The sequence below is a fragment of the Ostrea edulis genome, chromosome 3 (assembly GCF_947568905.1).
Source record: "Ostrea edulis chromosome 3, xbOstEdul1.1, whole genome shotgun sequence".
NCBI lineage: Eukaryota > Metazoa > Mollusca > Bivalvia > Ostreida > Ostreidae > Ostrea > Ostrea edulis.
In genome coordinates, this window is record NC_079166.1 from 27608496 (window position 1) to 27626825 (window position 18330).

General features: G+C 36.9%; 1 protein-coding gene across 3 annotated transcripts; it reads left to right on the forward strand.

Moving 5' to 3' along the window:
- Positions 1 to 2525: 2525 nt before the first annotated feature.
- Positions 2526 to 18262, forward strand: LOC125673493 (uncharacterized). 3 transcript variants are annotated; one of them, XM_056160362.1, is made up of 4 exons: positions 2545 to 2652; positions 7101 to 7239; positions 11628 to 12509; positions 15115 to 18262. In XM_056160362.1, the coding sequence occupies exons 3-4, from the start codon at positions 11657 to 11659 to the stop codon at positions 15978 to 15980; spliced, it is 1719 nt and encodes a 572-aa protein (XP_056016337.1). In that variant the 5' UTR covers positions 2545 to 2652; positions 7101 to 7239; positions 11628 to 11656; the 3' UTR covers positions 15981 to 18262. The 3 variants fall into 3 exon arrangements, with proteins under 3 accessions (XP_056016338.1, XP_056016337.1, XP_056016339.1); XM_056160363.1 differs by lacking the exon at positions 7101 to 7239 and having other exon boundaries at positions 2526 to 2652; XM_056160364.1 differs by lacking the exons at positions 2545 to 2652; positions 7101 to 7239 and adding an exon at positions 9356 to 9440.
- Positions 18263 to 18330: the final 68 nt, after the last annotated feature.

Below are 18330 nucleotides of genomic sequence, written 5' to 3' on the forward strand. Positions count from 1 at the left end.
CCGCAGGATCTAACACCCACGCCGTGCCCACACCTTAATTACTCTACCCACGGGACTTGATATTTTAATTAGGCGGGCAACTAGGGTTAGGTTTAAGAACACCATAATTAGGGTAAAGCTTATCTGGTATCCCTCAAAAGTAGGTGTATAGATCGACCGGTTACCCGGGCTAGTTGAGCCTTGATAATTAACTCGGTATCCCTGAAAGGCAGGTCTAGCATAGGGCTCGCTGGGTGGTAAAGCTTATCTGGTATCCCTCAAAAGTAGGTGTTTAGATCTCCCGGGAACCCGGGGTAGTTGAGCCTTGATAATTAACTCGGTATCCCTGAAAGGCAGGTCTAGCATAGGTCTCGCTGGGTGGCAAAGCTTATCTGGTATCCCTCAAAAGTAGGTGATTTTAGGGCCCAGGAACCCGGGCTAGTTGAGCCTTGATAACTAACTTGGTATCCTTGAAAGGCAGGTCTAGCATAGGGCTCGCAGGGTGGTAAAGCTTATCTGGTATCCCTCAAAAGTAGGTGTTTAGATCGCCCGGGAACCCGGGCTAGTTGAGCCCTATTAATGAACTTAGTATCCCTTAAAGGCAGGTCTGGGATAGGGCTCGCTGGGTGGTAAAGCTTATCTGGTATCCCTCAAAAGTAGGTGTTTAGATCGCCCGGGAACCCGGGCTAGTTGAGCCCTATTAATGAACTTAGTATCCCTGAAAGGCAGGTCTGGGATAGGGCTCGCTGAGTGGTAAAGCTTATCTGGTATCCCTCAAAAGTAGGTGACTTTAGGGCCCGGGAACCCGGGCTAGTTGAGCCTTGATAATTAACTCGGTATCCCTGAAAGGCAGGTCTAGCATAGGGCTCGCTGGGTGGTAAAGCTTATCTGGTATCCCTCAAAAGTAGGTGATTTTAGGGTTCAGGAACCCGGGCTAGTTGAGTCTTGATAATTAACTCGGTATCCCTGAAAGGCAGGTCTAGCATAGGGCTCGCTGGGTGGTAAAGCTTATCTGGTATCCCTCAAAAGTAGGTGTTTAGATCGCCCGGTTACCCGGGCTAGTTGAGCCTTGATAATTAACTTGGTATCCCTGAAAGGCAGGTCTAGCACAGGACTCGCTGGGTGGTAAAGCTTATCTGGTATCCCTCAAAAGTAAGTGTTTAGATCGTCCGGTTACCCGGGCTAGTTGAGCCTTGATAATTAACTCGGTATCCCTGAAAGGCAGGTCTAGCATAGGGCTCGCTGGGTGGTAAAGCTTATCTGGTATCTCTCAAAAGTAGGTGACTTTAGGGCCCGGGAACCCGGGCTAGTTGAGCCTTGATAATTAACTTGGTATCCCTGAAAGGCAGGTCTAGCATAGGTCTCGCTGGGTGGCAAAGCTTATCTGGTATCCCTCAAAAGTAGGTGTTTAGATCTCTCGGGAACCCGGGCTAGTTGAGCCTTATTAAGTAACTTGGTATCCCTTAAAGGCAGGGCTAGCATAGGCCTCGCTGGGTGGCAAAGCTTATCTGGTATCCCTCAAAAGTAGGTGTTTATATCGCCCTGGATCTTGAGTTAGTTTGGTCTTAATAATTAACTCGATATCCAAAAGCAGGTTTTGAGGAATGGTCTTTTTAGTGAGTTATAATGTTGAATGAAAGTTTTGAGTTGATTTTGTGTACTGAATGAGGGGGGGGGGGGGTAATTAAAATAATTTCTATGATTAACTTTTGATCAAAAATACCCTTCTGTACTTTCAAAAATAATTTCTAAAGATATGTTACTTTGACCACCGCTAGATATCATCAGTTTTGTTTTTAATAAGACTTCTTATTAAATATTATTGTTTTCCATGTTGCATTCGCTGTTTTATCTACTTCCTAGGGGCGAGATCGAAAGTTCAATGTCTGACAAAAAACTAAATTCACATAGTTTTTACGTCCCCCCCCCTATCCGCCTCAACAACGACCCCCTAAACTAGATATGATGAGTGTTTAAACTATAATCGATTAACAAGTAAGAACAAACGAGTATAAATAACTCTGTATACCCTATCTTCTGTTTATTCACAAATGAAAGTGTAGATTAAAACTATCAAATGTTCATTAAAATGTAATATCGTCATGTAGTTTTAACAGTCACTTGTCTTTCTCCTTTTTCGACTAATGTGTAATCGATGTCGGATGAGAGAAACTTACAGAAGTTTTAACACCCCCCCTCCTCCCCCTAACTATTTGAATTTAGATTTTTATCCGAAATCAATCTGTTGATCTCGCCCCTTACAGTTTTTTATATCAAATTTCTTACTGTTTTTAACATCTGAGAGAATTAGGGTTTGATTAATTATGTTAATTAAATAATACTCTGTATACTTTCTATCAAATCGTATTTCTCTCCATATTGCGTTCATTGCTTTATTTATTTCTTACATTTTTAATAGTTCAGCTAATTAGAGTTTAATTAGTAATCTTAATTAGTAAAAAAAATTCCAACAATTTTCTTTGCCTTCTTTATCGTAAACACATTTCTTTACGAAATTATTCGACGTACGACTTATCTTTCTATCTATGATCAGGGGCAAGTAACTCGTGGGTCACCTGCTTTTGAGGGATACCATCTAGTCATAACCGAAAATGATATCGAAAGTACAAACTTGTAGAAATTTGGAGTAAATCTAGATCTATCAATGTTTTGGTAAGTATTTTTGATTTCTGCATTGAAGGATAATTAGGAAATTAAAAAGAAAAACTGGGATCGCAACGTTTGAGCTAGTACAGTGTTCTGAACATGACCTTCTTGCACTTAAAATTAAGTGTCTACCGTCAAAATGATGACTATTATTCCACTGGGGAACATAGATTTACCCAAAAACACCCATGAATACCCAAAAACACCCCAAAACACCCAAAAATATCATAGAACAGCACAGTAAACAACCAATATCGTTCATATATTAAAGAAAAATTGATTTTTTTAGTAAAAATTTTAACCAATAAATAATTTAACCAATAGCATTTGGTGTAAAACAAACAATTTCAATATGAATATTTCGTTAAATGATCAAAACAGTAAATTATTTGATGCCGCCGATTGCACAATCATGAGTCTTCTTTACTTTCGAATTATGTTTATTTTACAATCTACTCATATCTGCTTTGCAATGGTCTCCAGTAATTAAAGTTTAATTGCTTTCCTTTGATGTAATAATTTAGCCTATAATATCGATCATTGATTAAATATGAATTTTCATTTATTTTTTTTAAATATCAGTTAATATCTAATTTTTTTCTTCTTCTTTTAGATTTCATTCAAATATAAAATATACATTTATATGTCATGTGACTGCGATGAGCAGGGAAAATTAACCGAGTTATCGATCTTGAAATAACTCTTAAATTATGTATATTGATACCATTTCAAATAATATACGGCGAAATTGTTCAGTTTTCTGCGTAAATAACATAGTTTAACCAATATTTTAAATTATATTGTGTTTTTGGGTCTTTTCATTGTGTTTTTGGGTCTTTTCATTGTGTTTTTGGGTGTTCTTGGGTATTTTTGGGTGTTTTGGGGTGTTTTTGGGTAAATCTACGAGCCGTTCCACTGTTGGATGTGCGCATGTTAAATAAAAAGAAACCTATTAGTGAAGATCTATTTACAGGTGAGTTTAAAAACAAACGAAACCCGTGGCTTATTGACGGAGACGAGCCTTAAGGTAGCTCCATCCTCATGTGACTTATCAATATTAATGGTTAAAAGTGGAAAAACTTTATCAATTTCCACTCAGTATAGTTTAATTTAATTAATAACCAAAGAAAATGTAAATGTTGCCACCTTTTTAAAGATGTCAGACATACAAAAACAGAAGCATACATCAACATCAGAAAATCACCCATTTTCGTTAAACAGAATAATAAAAATAGATAAAAACTTGTTGAAATGACAAAATTTAAATATCAACAGTTTTCAAAATTTGCTAATTCATAAATATGTATAGATTAACTGTGGATATTAGGGAAATCAATGTATATTAGACATCCAGTAGAGGAAATTCCAGCATTGGAGTTATTGCCCTTGACGAAATTTTTTTAATCATAAACATTAAACAATTGATTATCTATGAAAAATATAAACTTTTTCAGTAATGATAGTTTACCAGATTTTTTATTATACCCAGTGAATAAAATTCCTCAGAAAGATATATTTCTATCATGCGCAAAGCTTAATTTATCAAAATTTTTGCAAAAACCTATGACATCACATGAGGATCGACCAACCTTAAACACAGGCACTTATTTCATACATGGGTCTGTCTAGCAATTATTTATCTTGGCTGTCAAAACTTGGCACTTACATGTTGTACATGTGATAATGTATTATATTGAAGTGTTTTTAAACTTAAAATAGTCTAAAATTAATTATTGATATACCAATTAAATACTTGTAAATAAATAATACAAACTAAATACTCATATAAAATACATGTACATATTACTAACCAGCACTGCACGTTTCTATTACTGAAGTATAACCAGAGTTATCTTTTTTTTAGAATAAGAGTTGTCTTTAGTGTTTTATTCATTCAAGACAAGTATAGGCAGAGGACTAGTTTAGAGGTCAGTAGTCTTTGATTGGTCACTGTAAGTATTCCTGGAATTTTATTGGAAGGTCTTGAAGGTCAAAGTTCTGGAGAGTTTTATTCTGTAAATTTAAATCACTTTGAAGTTAGCAGTCAGAGAGGTTGCCAGTGCTACATATTTTGCCATTATTTAAGAATTGAAGGAAATTGGACAATCTATTGAAGACCTTGAAAGTCTGATGTGTTGTAAATACACCATGGACATGGTTCCAATTCTTTCTTTTGCCTGAATCCACAATTCGGGTGTATATATATATATTATATTCATCTTCAAGATCACAAATATAGAACCTAACGAAAAAATCACCTGTGTTGTGTCTGCATTAATACCACACGGTTACATACACGAGAGAAGCGAGGTCAACAGGGTACCAGTTTATTCAAGGCTCGAAGTAGAGGTGGGTATGGCATTCCACTCCTTGATAGTACGTGGGTAGAACGTTTCCTTCCTCAATGATGTTCGACATGATGGAATTTGCACTGCTGTAATGTTGTTCTGAAGTTTGTTGTTGATCAACTTGTACATAACACAGAGGCTAGATGTCCTTTGCTGCTCTTCTGATGATGGCCGTTCAAGCTGATTAAGCATCTCAGTTACACAGATGAGGTGTTATGGTATCTGTTTTGGACATACCAGGCTGCTCTTTTATTCTAATTTGTTGGTGTCAACACAACATAAACAGCAATAATCAATCATTACATAAAATAGATACATAATTATGTCTTCTAACACTAAAGATACAAAAAAGTTTAATCCTAGTAATGTAAGTAAATAATGACATTTTTGCACTTGATATGCAAAAAAAAAAAATTCACGATATCTTTGAGAATTTAAAATGACATATTAGGAGTATAATGTCAATTTCTAAAATTCACATCATTTTCAAGGTCTTGTCTTAAAATTTAAAATGGAAGCAAAAAAGTAGGGGTTAGAGACAACATTTTTAATGTATTGGCGAAAATACTGAATTTTCATACAAATTTCGTGTACATTAATTTAAACTTTTTTTTTTAAAGAATCAGTGTTCTGTTTGAAAAAAAATATATCGGCCAAGTTGATAAATTACAACAAATTAGTTCCAAGTCTCACCTGCTTGTATCATAAATTATAAAACTGAAATACACGTACATGAGTATAAATGTAACAGGATGTTGATTGCGATAGTAATGATAACCAACTCCTGTTGAGGTTTGAACAAGGCGTTTATTCAGCAAAGTATATGTAAAGGGACTGGTTCACAATTTTTGAAAAAACTATTTTTCATTTTTAGCTTTTCTGATCACCCGTATTCCGGCGTCCGTCCGTCTGTAAACTTTTAACATTTTTGACTTCTTCTCAAAAACCACTGGGCCAATTTCAACCAAAGTTGGCACAAAGCATCCTTAGGTAAAGGAAATTCTAAATTGTTAAAATAAAGGACCAGGCCACCTTCCAATGGGAGATAATCAAGAAAAGGTAAAAATAGAGTAGGGTCATTAAAAAATCTTCTTCTCAAGAACCACTGGGCCAGAAAAGATGAAATTTATAGATAAGCTTTATTAGGTAGTGCAGATTCTAAATTGTTAAAATCATGCCCCCACAGGGGTTGGATGGGGCCACAGTAGGGGATCAAAGTTTTACATACGAATATATAGGGAAAAATCTTTAAAAATCTTCTCAAAAACCACTCAGCCAGAAAAGCTGAGATTTATATGAAAGCTTCCTGATATAGTGCAGATTCAAGTTTGTTAAAATCATGGCCCCGGGGGTCTGATGGGGCCACAATAGGGGATCAAAGTTTTACATACAAATATATATGAAAATTCTTCTTCTCAAGAACCTCTGAGCCAGAAAAGCTGAGATTTATATGAAAGCTTCCTGATAAAATGCAGATTCAGGTTTGTTAAAAGCATGGCCCCCGGGGGTCGGATGGGGCCACAATAGGGGATCAAAGTTTTACATACAAAAATATAGGGAAAAATCTTTAAAAATCTTCTTCTCAAGAACCACTGAGCCAGAAAAGCTGAGATTTATATGAAAGCTTCCTGATATAGTGCAGATTCAAGTTTGTTAAAATCATGGCCTCGTGGGGAGGTATGGGGGTAGGGGGCACAATAGGGGATCAAAGTTTTACATAGAAATATATAGGGAAAATCTTTAAAAATCTTCTCAAGAACCATTGGGTCAAAGAAGTTGACATTTACATGAAAGCTTTCTGACATAGTGCAGATTCAAGTTTGTAAAAATCATGGCCTCTAGTGGTAGGTTGGGGCCACAATAGGGACTAAGGTTTTACATGCAGATATATATGGAAAGTCTTCAGATATGGGCCAAGGTGACTCAGGTGAAGATTAGGGCCTCTTGTTTATTGATCAATCTTTCCACTACAAAATATAGTCCTGCAAAACCCTTTCAAAATTTAAATTGACACAATTTTTTTTCAACTGGATAGAGTTCAGTAAAAGATGTGTAGTATGTTTGCATAATGGGATTAGTATTGAACCAGTAAATACTTCATTGTAGCATCCTGCGCAGTTATGCTCAAAAGCTCAGGAGCTAACTTCCTTAACTTCAAACAAATATCAAATGATAATGAAAGTAGGACCAGCCAAAACGAATGCCATTGATTTTTGTATCTACCTGTATTAGTATCTAATCTAAGGTATGTATTTGGTCCTCATTTATCATAAACACGAATAATTGATGTATAATAGAAAAATGTTAAATTTCTTTAGAAAAAAAAAGCTGTTGGAGTATTTCAGAAACGTAATCCTGGTATGATATGAATTAAGCATATTCGGGGTCTGTCCCACCATTAGTCTAATAGCGAAGCGTTAAAATAGAATCGCGACAGAGAAAGCCGTAAATTTAATTCAAACCTAATAAAAAACCATTATTTTTAAATGAGCTGGGATGATATTATTCAAAATATCTGGTAATCCGCCTGTCGATCAAACGTTTAACAATACATCTCAGGTGGAGTGACATCTGCAGAGACTAGGGCTGAAACGATACTCCCCCTTCATGATACGATTACGATACATATTGCAATGCTTATGCAGCGATTCAATACTTTCAGTACGATACAATATACAGAAGAAACCAATAATAACATTGAAGAAGAAATTACAAACATTCACAATCATAGTTTTAAAAGCAAAATGTTTCCAATCTGCCAAATGGTAAGATGCCTATTGGCTCTGTATTCTGTACAGGCTGTCCAGCACCCTTGGACAAAAAATAAGGGCAAATTTTAGGGGTAAAATTTTTAAAAATTAGGGCTAAATTAGGGCTAAAATTAGGAATTTTTAACCAAATTGCGGAAGTTTTAATTATTTAAAAGGACTTACCTTGTCAAATTTGACAATAAAGAAACTCACATGACACACAAATAAGATGTTACATAAATCTCAACTCTTTATCACAAAGTCACAACCAATAAACAAGCTTGACACATGGATCCACAGGTCAACTGCCTTTCACTGCATCAGCATTATCTGAATAAGAACTGCAATCTACGTTAATAACACACATTTTGTATGAATGCATTTTGATTTTTCAAGACTGATAACAAAGTAGGAATTGACATGAAAAATAAGGGCTTTTTTTTAGGATTTCCCCTTGAATTTTACATTTTTTAAAGGAATTTTAGCAAAACTGAAAAAAATTAGGAATTTTTAGGAATTTTAGGGCCGCTGGACAGCCTGTCTGTAGTTTAAACTGATAAAGTTAATTATCATTTTCATCAGACTCGGGGGTAAACAACAATCTGAACGTTATTGGACTCTATTTTGTCCCTCATTCAGACCTATGTGTTAGATAATGTTAAAGTACAGGTCGAGCCCCGGGCACTGGAAGTTAATGTAAATATATAGCATGTGCATGTATAAAAAGGGAAGGGTAGGACACTCTTTTTGAGGCAAATTCGGGTTTGGGTTATTGTGGGCGTTTCTCAAACGGCCTGACGCGATGAATCGTTCACATATACCTTACTTTCAATATGTGTGCGGTTTCTTTCCGTTCCAATGCCGTTCATTTGAAGAAAAACTTACCTTTCGATTCAATGCGATTAAACCGGAAGTAAGACAGTCTAGCGAAATTCTTAGGCACTTGGAGGTGTAAAAACATCTTTTTCGTCAAATGAACGGCGTTGGAGCGGAACGAAACCGTACATACATTGAAAGTAAGGTATATGTGAACGATTCATCGCGTCAGGCTGTTTGAGAAACGCCCACAATAACCCAAACCCGAATTTGCCTCAAAAAGAGTGTCCTACCCTTCCTTTTTTATACATGCACATACTTTATATTTACATTAACTTCCAGTGCCCGTGGGTCGAGCCTGATGCATTGTACTGAACTCGTTTGTAATACTTTCTTAATCCACTTCGTCCCATGGGGGACATAGGGCAACCACAGTAGCTTTCCACTTTTTTCTGTCTTGGGCTATTCTTTTGGTTTCTCCCCATGTTTTATTGATGGCCTGTAGCTCTGCATTGATCCCTCTACGCCATGTGTTTTTCGGTCTGCCTCTCTTACGTTTGCCTTGTGGATTCCATTCTAGAGCTTGTTTAGTTATGTTGGTGTTAGGTTTTCTTAAGGTATGTCCAATCGAATAAAAAATTGAGGCAATGAATCGAACATTGAATCGAGCGTTTATATTGAACAGTATCGATATTTTGGTGAATCGCCTCAGCCCTAACAGAGACTATGGTCTGGAGAGACCCCAGAGAGGTGTTTTGATAACAATAACAGCCCATACTTACTGGCATTCTTTAGATCTTGAGGAAGCCCGGTATACCAGAGTTTTGATAGCATTGACCTGTCCACAACTGCTATTTTCTCGTAATTCAATTGTTTGAAGGTATGTTTGGATACAATTATAGTGGGGAAATATATTTGGAATTTTTTGATATTGAATTTTTTAGACGATGATGCAAGAATACAACAATATAATACCTCAACCGTTCGCAATTTTATTGCCGAAGGCTCAAGTGAGCTTTTCTAATCAAAACTTTCGATTGTCTGTCGTTGTCTTAAACTTTTCACATTTTAATCTTTTTCTTCAGAACCACTTGGCCAATTTTAACCAAACTTGGAAAAATCATCCTTGGGAGAAGGGGATTCAAGTTCGTAAAAATGAAGGGTCATGTCCCCTTTAAATGGGAGATAATCACAAAAATGCAAAAATAGAGTGGGTTCATTAAAAAATCTTCTCAAGAACCACTGGGCCAGAAAAAGATGAAATTTACATGAAAGCTTCCTGACATAGTGCATCTTCACAAGTCAATGGCTATTTATTCGTTACCTCGCACTAACTCTTGACATCAGTGACTATCAAAAAGTTGGGCTCGTTCTGATTGGTTCCCACAAAAGAGTGGGAACCCGAACCAATGAGAATGCGGTTCTATTTCTAACAATACGAAGCAGAGAGATGCAAATAGAAACACATGTATTGATACCGACAGTTATGGCTATTTCAATCGTTTAAGCAATATTGTCTACTCTCAATAAACGTAATTAGTGATGTAAATATTACAATTGCGCTTGTTTATTAATACAGCAGTATGAGACCGTGTCATTTATATCCATGTACACCAGAACAAGATGCAGTGATTTCATTGGATGTTTTATTTATAGTGGATTGCGTAATGGTTTAATGAGCCCAACTTTTATATAGCGACTGATGTCAATGGTTAGTACGAGGTAATGAATCAATAACCCTTGAGTTGTGAAGATGGACATAGTGGAGATTCAAGTTTTGTTAAAATCATGACCCCCGGGGGTATGTTGGGGCCACAGTAGGGGATCAAAGTTATACATGTATATAAAGAAAATCTTAATATATCTTATCAAGAACCAATGGACCAGAAGAGTGGATATTTACCTGAAAGCTTTCTGATATAGAGTAGATTCAAATCTGTTCAGATCATGATCCCCGGGGGTAGGATGAGGCCACAATAGGGGATCAAAGTTTTACATGCAGATATATACAATGTATAGGAAAATCTTCTTCTCCAGAACCACTGGGCCACTTCGAATCGAACTTGATACGAATCATCCTGAAGTAAACGATTCACGTTTATTGAAATGAAGGGCCATTCCTCCTTCAAAGGGGGAGATAATCTTAAAAATGCAAAATAGGGTGGGGTCATTTAAAAATCTTCTAAAGAACCACTTGGCCAGAAAAGCTGAAGTTTACGTGAAAGTTTTCTGATATGGTGGATATTCAAGTTTGTTAGAATCATGACCCCGGCGGTATGTTGGGTCCACAATAGGGATAAAAGTTTTACATGTAAATATTATATAAAGAAAATTTTTGAAAATCTTCTCAAAAGCCACCTGGCTGTAAAAGTGAATATTTAAGTGGAAGCTTCATGGTATAGAGTAGATTCAAATTTGTTCGGATCAAAGCCTCCCCCCCCCCCACACACAAGGATAGCATGGGGCCACATTAGGGGATCAAAAGTTTTACATGCTGATATATAGAATAGCTTCTTCTCCAGAACTACAAGATCAATTTCAATCAAACTTCATAGAAATCATCCTTTGGTGAAGGGGATTCAAGTTTGTTCAAATGAAGGGGGAGATAATCACAAAAATGCTAAATAGGGTGGGTCATTTAAGAATCTTCTTCTCAAGAACCACTGGGCCAGAAAAGCTGAAAAATTTAAGGCTCTAATCTAAGGCTTTTGGATCTGTAGTTCTGTGGTCTGTCCCATTTATTTTCTAAGAGAGCTACTGATCTGCATCTACTAGACGTAACTTACTGTAGCCGTTAGTTCTGTATAGAGAAAATGGGTGTGGTGTCACGTTTTTTTTAATTTTTTTTATTATTAAAATCCTAGGCACCTGATCCCACATCTGGTATATCCAGGGATCAGTGTCTGCCCAAGACTCTATTTTGTATTCCCTGTAGGAGTTATTAGACTGATTACTGTTCATTTTCTTGAATATCTTCACCTTTCTCATTAATCATGTGTTAATATAAATAGAAGATAGAAATAAACTTTCAAGATGAATTATACTTTAAAAAAATATATATTTACAGAATTCACGTATGGTACAATAGGACTTAATATGGCGACAGCAGATGAACCTCGTCAATTGCAAGCACAGCACTTCGTAATGTGTGAAAACTGTAAAGGGCCTGTAGAGTTTACCTGCATTCGATGTATCATGAATTTCTGCGGAGAGTGCTCCTTGAAACACATGCGGACAAAATCAAAACGAGGCCATGAAGTCAGGGCATATTCTTGCAACGCGACACAACAGTGTGGATTACACCCCCCTTCTATCTGCGAATTTTATTGCAAGTCCTGTTCAGCTCCGCTTTGCACTGAGTGTGTTAGTACAAACGCTCACAAACTTCACGACCTTTCATCAATATCTTCCATTGCTGCTTTCTTTGAGAAATTGATATCAGAAGAATGTTGGGAATTACGAACGAAAGTGAAAGGCAAATTTGAAAAACGTATTAAAGACCTCGAGAGGAGTATAACAGAGGTTGCTCAACATTGCGCAATAGCCAGGCGTAGTGTTACACATTGGGGAGAAAAAATGCACAGTGAAATTGATAATCTCATTAAATCGCTTCATCAGGAAATTAAAGCTGCTGGAGATGGCGCCGCAACGATTCTAATCGAACAAAAGGATCTGATGGAGAGCAAAATAAGTGACATAGAAGATGCATTGAAGAAGAATGAGGATATTCTAAAGTCGGAAAACTCCAAAGATATCGTCAAATTTCAGTCCAAGATCGATCAGCTTAGTGAGCTGCCTAGTCTGAAAATAATTCACCTTCCTGGATTTGTCCCCCCATCTGCCAAAATCAAATCAAATGTAAGAAGATTGTTTGGAGAGGCGAAATTGTTTGTCTACCATGCGGATAAGAACTTCGCAAATCCTACACAGAGCAGAACATCAAACGAAAGTAAGACTCCAGATCAACTTAATAGTCTCTATGTTTTTAAAGACAGCAATGCTAGCATTGAAATCATTGAAATGGCTTTGAATTTACTAACAATAATCAGGGCTAGACATGGAGATCCGGGTTAGAATAGTTCCTCAGCACTCCTTGCTAGTCGTAAGAGGCGACTAAATGGGGCGGTCCTTCGGATGAGACCGCAAAAACCGAGGCCCCGTGTCACAGTAGGTGTGGCACGATCAAGATCCCTCCCTGCTTAAAGGCCGTAAGTGCCGAGCATAGGCCTAAATTTTGCAGCTCTTCACCGGCTATGGTGACGTCTCCATATGAGTGAAATATTCTGACATTAAACAATACACAACCAACCAACCTGCCGTCTATGACAACCGATTTTGTTGGGTGGGCAAGCTATTTAACAAACGGGAGTTTGCCCGCGGACAAGTGCTTTTTCAATTAAAAAGAAAAATGAATAGACGAAATCGAAAGTAACTTACGCTTGTAGTAAAGCATAAAATACATACATGTAGATAATCCAAAATAGTAAGGCCATATCAAATGGTTTAAACGCTTAACTTATATGTTTGTTACGCAAGAGCTTGTTCTGCTTATGGTCAGTTTTTAAATCGAGGCAAGCTACTGACAAACAAGTAGATGGTACAGGGGTTTCAACAGTCTCGATTAAAGTCAGCATTTCGCAAATTCTATGGTCGTTATAACGATTCAGTTTGCCAATACAACCTATCATTGGGTCAACTGCTGTCTGACGTGTTTCATACCGATCGTTAGACTGTTCTTGGCACAATGATTTTGACTACGGATAACTCCGTTTACCTGATCAGGATATAGGGATCACGGCGGGTGGGACCGGTCGACAGGGGATGCTTACTCCTCCTTGGGACCTGATACCTCCTAAGCACCTGATCCCACCTCTGGTGTGTCCAGGGGTCCGTGTTTGCCCAGCTTAATTTCTACATGTATTTTGTATTGCTTATAGGAGTTATGAGATTGATCGCTGTTCGTTATCTTCACCTTTCATTTTACATGTGAAGCGTTTCAAAGCATCAATTTAACATAAATTAACGTGTGACGCATGCTTTATCGCTAGGCTGAGGAAGCTATGCCTAAATACATCTCAAGACATTTTGTTGAAGAGATGCTCGAAGACCCTTAACATCTTGCAACACGACTTTGACATTAATCTGCATTTAACGTGGAAAATATAACACAGTTGATGTAAACAGTGAATTGTGACGTCATATTTAGCTTTGATGTTTTTTCTTTCAAATCAAGTAGTTATAAACAGCCCCCTGGTCATAAATATATGCTACTCTGTACTTTGGACTTCTATACCCACACAGCTAAACATACACCCAATGAGAGTTCACTGTGGTTAACAGCGGGCGATATATCAAGCCTCTGTCAGTCACGGAAAGAGACGAATGATAATAAAGAATAAAATTCGGTGGATACTAGGTTCTTTAAATACACCCATAAAATTACATGCCATAGCAAAACGTCTCAAGGGTTTTACAAGATTTTTGTAAAATGGCATGTATGCTCAAATAAAGTATGGTTTTGACTCCAGTTACAAAAATATACGTAAATAAATAAATATTGAGCAGATGTCAAGTATTTTTGTGACACAAGAAGCATTGATTTGAGTTGAAACGTGGATGTTGGGTAGGTCTATTGCACAAGGCCATATGCATGGGTACATGAAGAATATATAGTAATGGAAAAACATCTACAAATAGTTGCTTGTCCTACCTCTTCCCGATATTTTATAAAATAGTTCTTAATTTTAATAGCCGTAAAAAAAAAGTGGATTTACATGTGGAATAACATTGCTTATTTTGAGACGTTAACAGAGGTGTAAGTGAGAGCAAGGAAGGACAACTCTGGGTAGAGACTGGAAAAATTGGTTATCGTGACGTCATATATTTTGAAGCGCTATATAAAATTGGTAACGGACCTAAGTAACATTTGTAATATACCATCGAAACTTATTTAAATATATAATTCACAGAATGTCCTTAAAACGATTTTTAGGCGAGGAAGTTACACACTTTTTCAGCTGATGAATAGCAAATCACGTGACTCACTTGTGTAATCATTGGAACGATCTCATCGCATCGTTTCTGGACGCGAACTTGGCTTTCTATTAACATTTTATCTATAATCTATAATGATAATAATATTAATACATGTAATAATAAAAATAATAAGGGTAAGGGGTTATAGTGAAGTGTGGAAAGAAAAAAAGGTTCTGAATGACATTTAAATCTGATGTTTTGGTCATATTATAAAACACTTCCTAACTTTGCCAACTAAACCTGATCTCTAAAAAAGAACGATCACTTGAGAGATGATTGAGTGATGATTACTCCGTATTTTAATTATTCGTCAGTATTTGGTAGGTCAAGGAAATTTGTTTTCTGTAAACGTAATTTTATGATTGTTACCTGTCCGAGCTCAAATGCCTTGAATTTTATATATGTAGCCCTGAATGAAAATCAAGCAATCATTTGACATATATCTTAAGAAACAATTAATATCTGCCTAACTTTAAATAATTAGCACTACATTATATATGATATTTTTTAAAATTTAGTTTATTCAGATGTAATCCAACAACAAGGAGACTTATTCAATGTCCAGGAAGATTGTGATATGTCAAGGACTTTCAGCACCCAGGAAGATCGCAATATGTCAAGGACTTTCAGCACCCAGGAAGATCGCAATATGTCAAGGACTTTCAGCGACCAGGAAGATCGCAATATGTCAAGGACTTTTAGCGCCCTGGAAGATCGCAATATGTCGAGGACTTTCAGCGCCCAGGAGGATCGCAATATGTCAAGGACTTTAAGCGCCCAGGAAAATCGCAATATATCGAGTACTTTCAGCGCCCAGGAAGATCGCAATGTGTTGAGGACTCTCAGCGCCCAGAAAGATCGCGACATGTCGAGGAATTTCAACGCCCAGGAAGATCGCGAGAAGCCAAGGAAACAGCTTTCTACTTTACGTGTTCAGGAGTGTAAAGTTAATATACATCCCAAACTTCTTCTATGTCTCCTAAAGGCGATGCCTTTTCGGGAGAAGGTAGAGAAATTTCTTAAAGATCTGAAGGTCAGACCGGTGTGGTCAAAAAGCAAGCGGGATGACGAGAAAGCGTTTCTGATACTGGAAGGTATAAATGTCACTGCAGATTTAGATGAAATTTGGAAAAAATCTGTCCGCCACGCACTAGGAAAATTTCTGAACGAATGGGAAGTTAACAGTTTTAACGTATCTGAACATCTTTGGGACAAAATGATGGAGATGTTGAAAACTGTCTGGATTCCAAATCCCGAGAGTGTAGTATGTCAGGTAGACAGAAAACAACGACAGATCTTTGTCGTTGGCAAAGCTGAAGACGCAATGGAATTTACTATGACAATACAAAAAGCGTTATGTGACATGGATGACACACACAGATAAGTATCGCACGATTCTCGGTAACTATTCACCGAGGTTGTAGCACCTACAAGATGAATAAGGTATCTATATATAGTCTATATAAATACAAATTGACTGCTTAATAGGGAACACTGAAACTCCTACTTAGAAAAAGTTGACTCGAGGTTTATCAACATTGTAGTATTATACATCAACTATTTATTAAACTGCGTTTGGCTTTTTAAAAAGAAAGACACAGGACATACTTGCAAATAATCGAGTCTAGCACAGTTTGATTTCAAACTACATGCTTCGTATAAATAAGTACAACAAAACTAATACAATACTGCAGTAATTTTTTTCTCGACCCCCCCCCCCCCCCCACCATAATATGACAAGATATCACAACGATATACTTGTACTAACTTTGTTGTGCTGACAATACATACAAAGTCGCACATAGTCATCTGAGCTATTCCAGGATTACCAGTCCGCTCCTCTCAACTTCACCGTTTGCGGAATTGTCAGGGATTGGTGTCGACAGTAAACTGAATTTTAACTAAGTCTTTGCACCAATCAAGATGCAGCTAACATACGACCACGCGTAATGTCATGAAATTAGTTCTGATAAACGTATTATCATTGGTTAATATTTACATTCCCAATGAAATGGTTTTGATAAACGTATTATCATTGGTTAATATGAAATTAGTTCTTTCCCAATGTTTTTAACCTTCGATATCTTTACCAATTAAAATGATGATCATTTCTTCATGCCTGTGAACAATGTACGTTTGAATCCTCTTGAATAAGGTACGACAAATCTTCGTAAACAAGGTACGACTATACCGCCATTCTCTACCCAGAGTTCCGTGTATGCGAAGCTTGCGCAACGCACCCTCTGGTGAGAGAATGCTATACCGCTATTTACGCTACTCGCACTACACGTCTGTCAACAGCTTTTTACAGAAATCTTGTAAAAGTTTCTAATATCCAACATTTATGTTTTGGACTAAATATTTAGTCATACTATGAAGTGATTTTGGTACAATCAAATTGATGCTTACTGAAGTCTTTAAAATCACTTGTTTTCTGATCCTAAATTTGGAACTATTTCGTATAATATGCGTATGAATGCAGGGTATTTATATGGTGGAGATGGAATCAAAAGTAAGAAAGGCTGTAAAAAAAAAATACGATAAAACTTGTAAAATAAGAGACAACTGGATGGTTAAAATTGTACTTAACAAAGTGCCACTGGGCTATAAAAAGATCCTGATGTATCACCTGTTGCCAGAACTTTTAAAGGAATGACTGTTTATATCATGTGATTATATTGTCACGTCATTCCAAGCGTTGACAAAGGTGTAAGTGAAGTTTGGGTAACACGCCCTCTGGTGAGAGAATGCTATACGACTGGGAACATTCAGACAGAAATGAAAGTAAAACGTGAAAACAGAAAACAAATTTCACTTTTGAAAATAAATGAGGGTATGAACAGCAAAGCTTCACACCAGCGCATACTTTTCATTAAGTATGCTGGCGTACAGCGTCGCAGTTCATGCCCTCGTGTATTTTCAGAATCTTTTGAAAATATCTTAGAGCTGTTATGCAAATGAGCATGATTCAATTCTCCGATAGAGACGCTCTGCGTTATCAGAACCAATGAATAGAAAATGAGGTACTCTTTATCGTCATAATGGCTAACTTCCTTTAAAAACATTGTTGAAAATATAAAATATATCAGCAATATTTGTTTATTCATTTAAAATATCATTGCCTAGCAGAGTAGGTCAGCACGTCGACTACTGAATGGTAGATCGCGAGTTCGAGCCCAGTAGGGTTTTAAAATATCATTGCACATATCCTCCACTTTTCATCCATATCAAATTTCTCTGGTGTAGCATTCCTCCTTAAGAATTTACAGGGGGGGGGGGGGGGGGGGTCGTCACATACGCGCCGCTGAAGGAGTTGCTTATTTCTGTTGTATAAATATGTTTGCTGGGGGTAGTTTCCAGGAGTGATTCATTCTTTTCTCTAACCTGATAGACTTGGGCCCTACCTGCTGCCAACTAGATTATAGATGTACATGCTTTACATATAGTGTTTTGTTATGTATCGTGGATGTTCCTATTCAACTTACATGTGTATTGCATTTTGTTTATTGACAGAAATTTACGTTGGTATTTTACAGCGTGATTTCAGCAATTTGAACTGTTCTTCCTGACAATCTTACATGTGATAAACTGTGACATATTTGTTAGAACAATTGATTTTAATATTTAACTTTTACTGCCTTCGATCAATAAACAATTTTCTACATAGTCTGTGGTGGGTGTTATGTGTACAAGGGAGGGATGAGGAGGTATTTAAATATGTACCTGTGCATGTC

Coding starts and splice junctions, on each gene's coding strand:
- LOC125673493 (XM_056160363.1), top strand. CDS start 11,657: ATGGCGACAGCAGATGAACCTCGTCAATTGCAAGCACAGCACTTCGTA. Junction 12,510..15,114: donor GAGCAGAACATCAAACGAAA/GTAAGACTCCAG, acceptor TTTAAAATTTAG/TTTATTCAGATGTAATCCAA.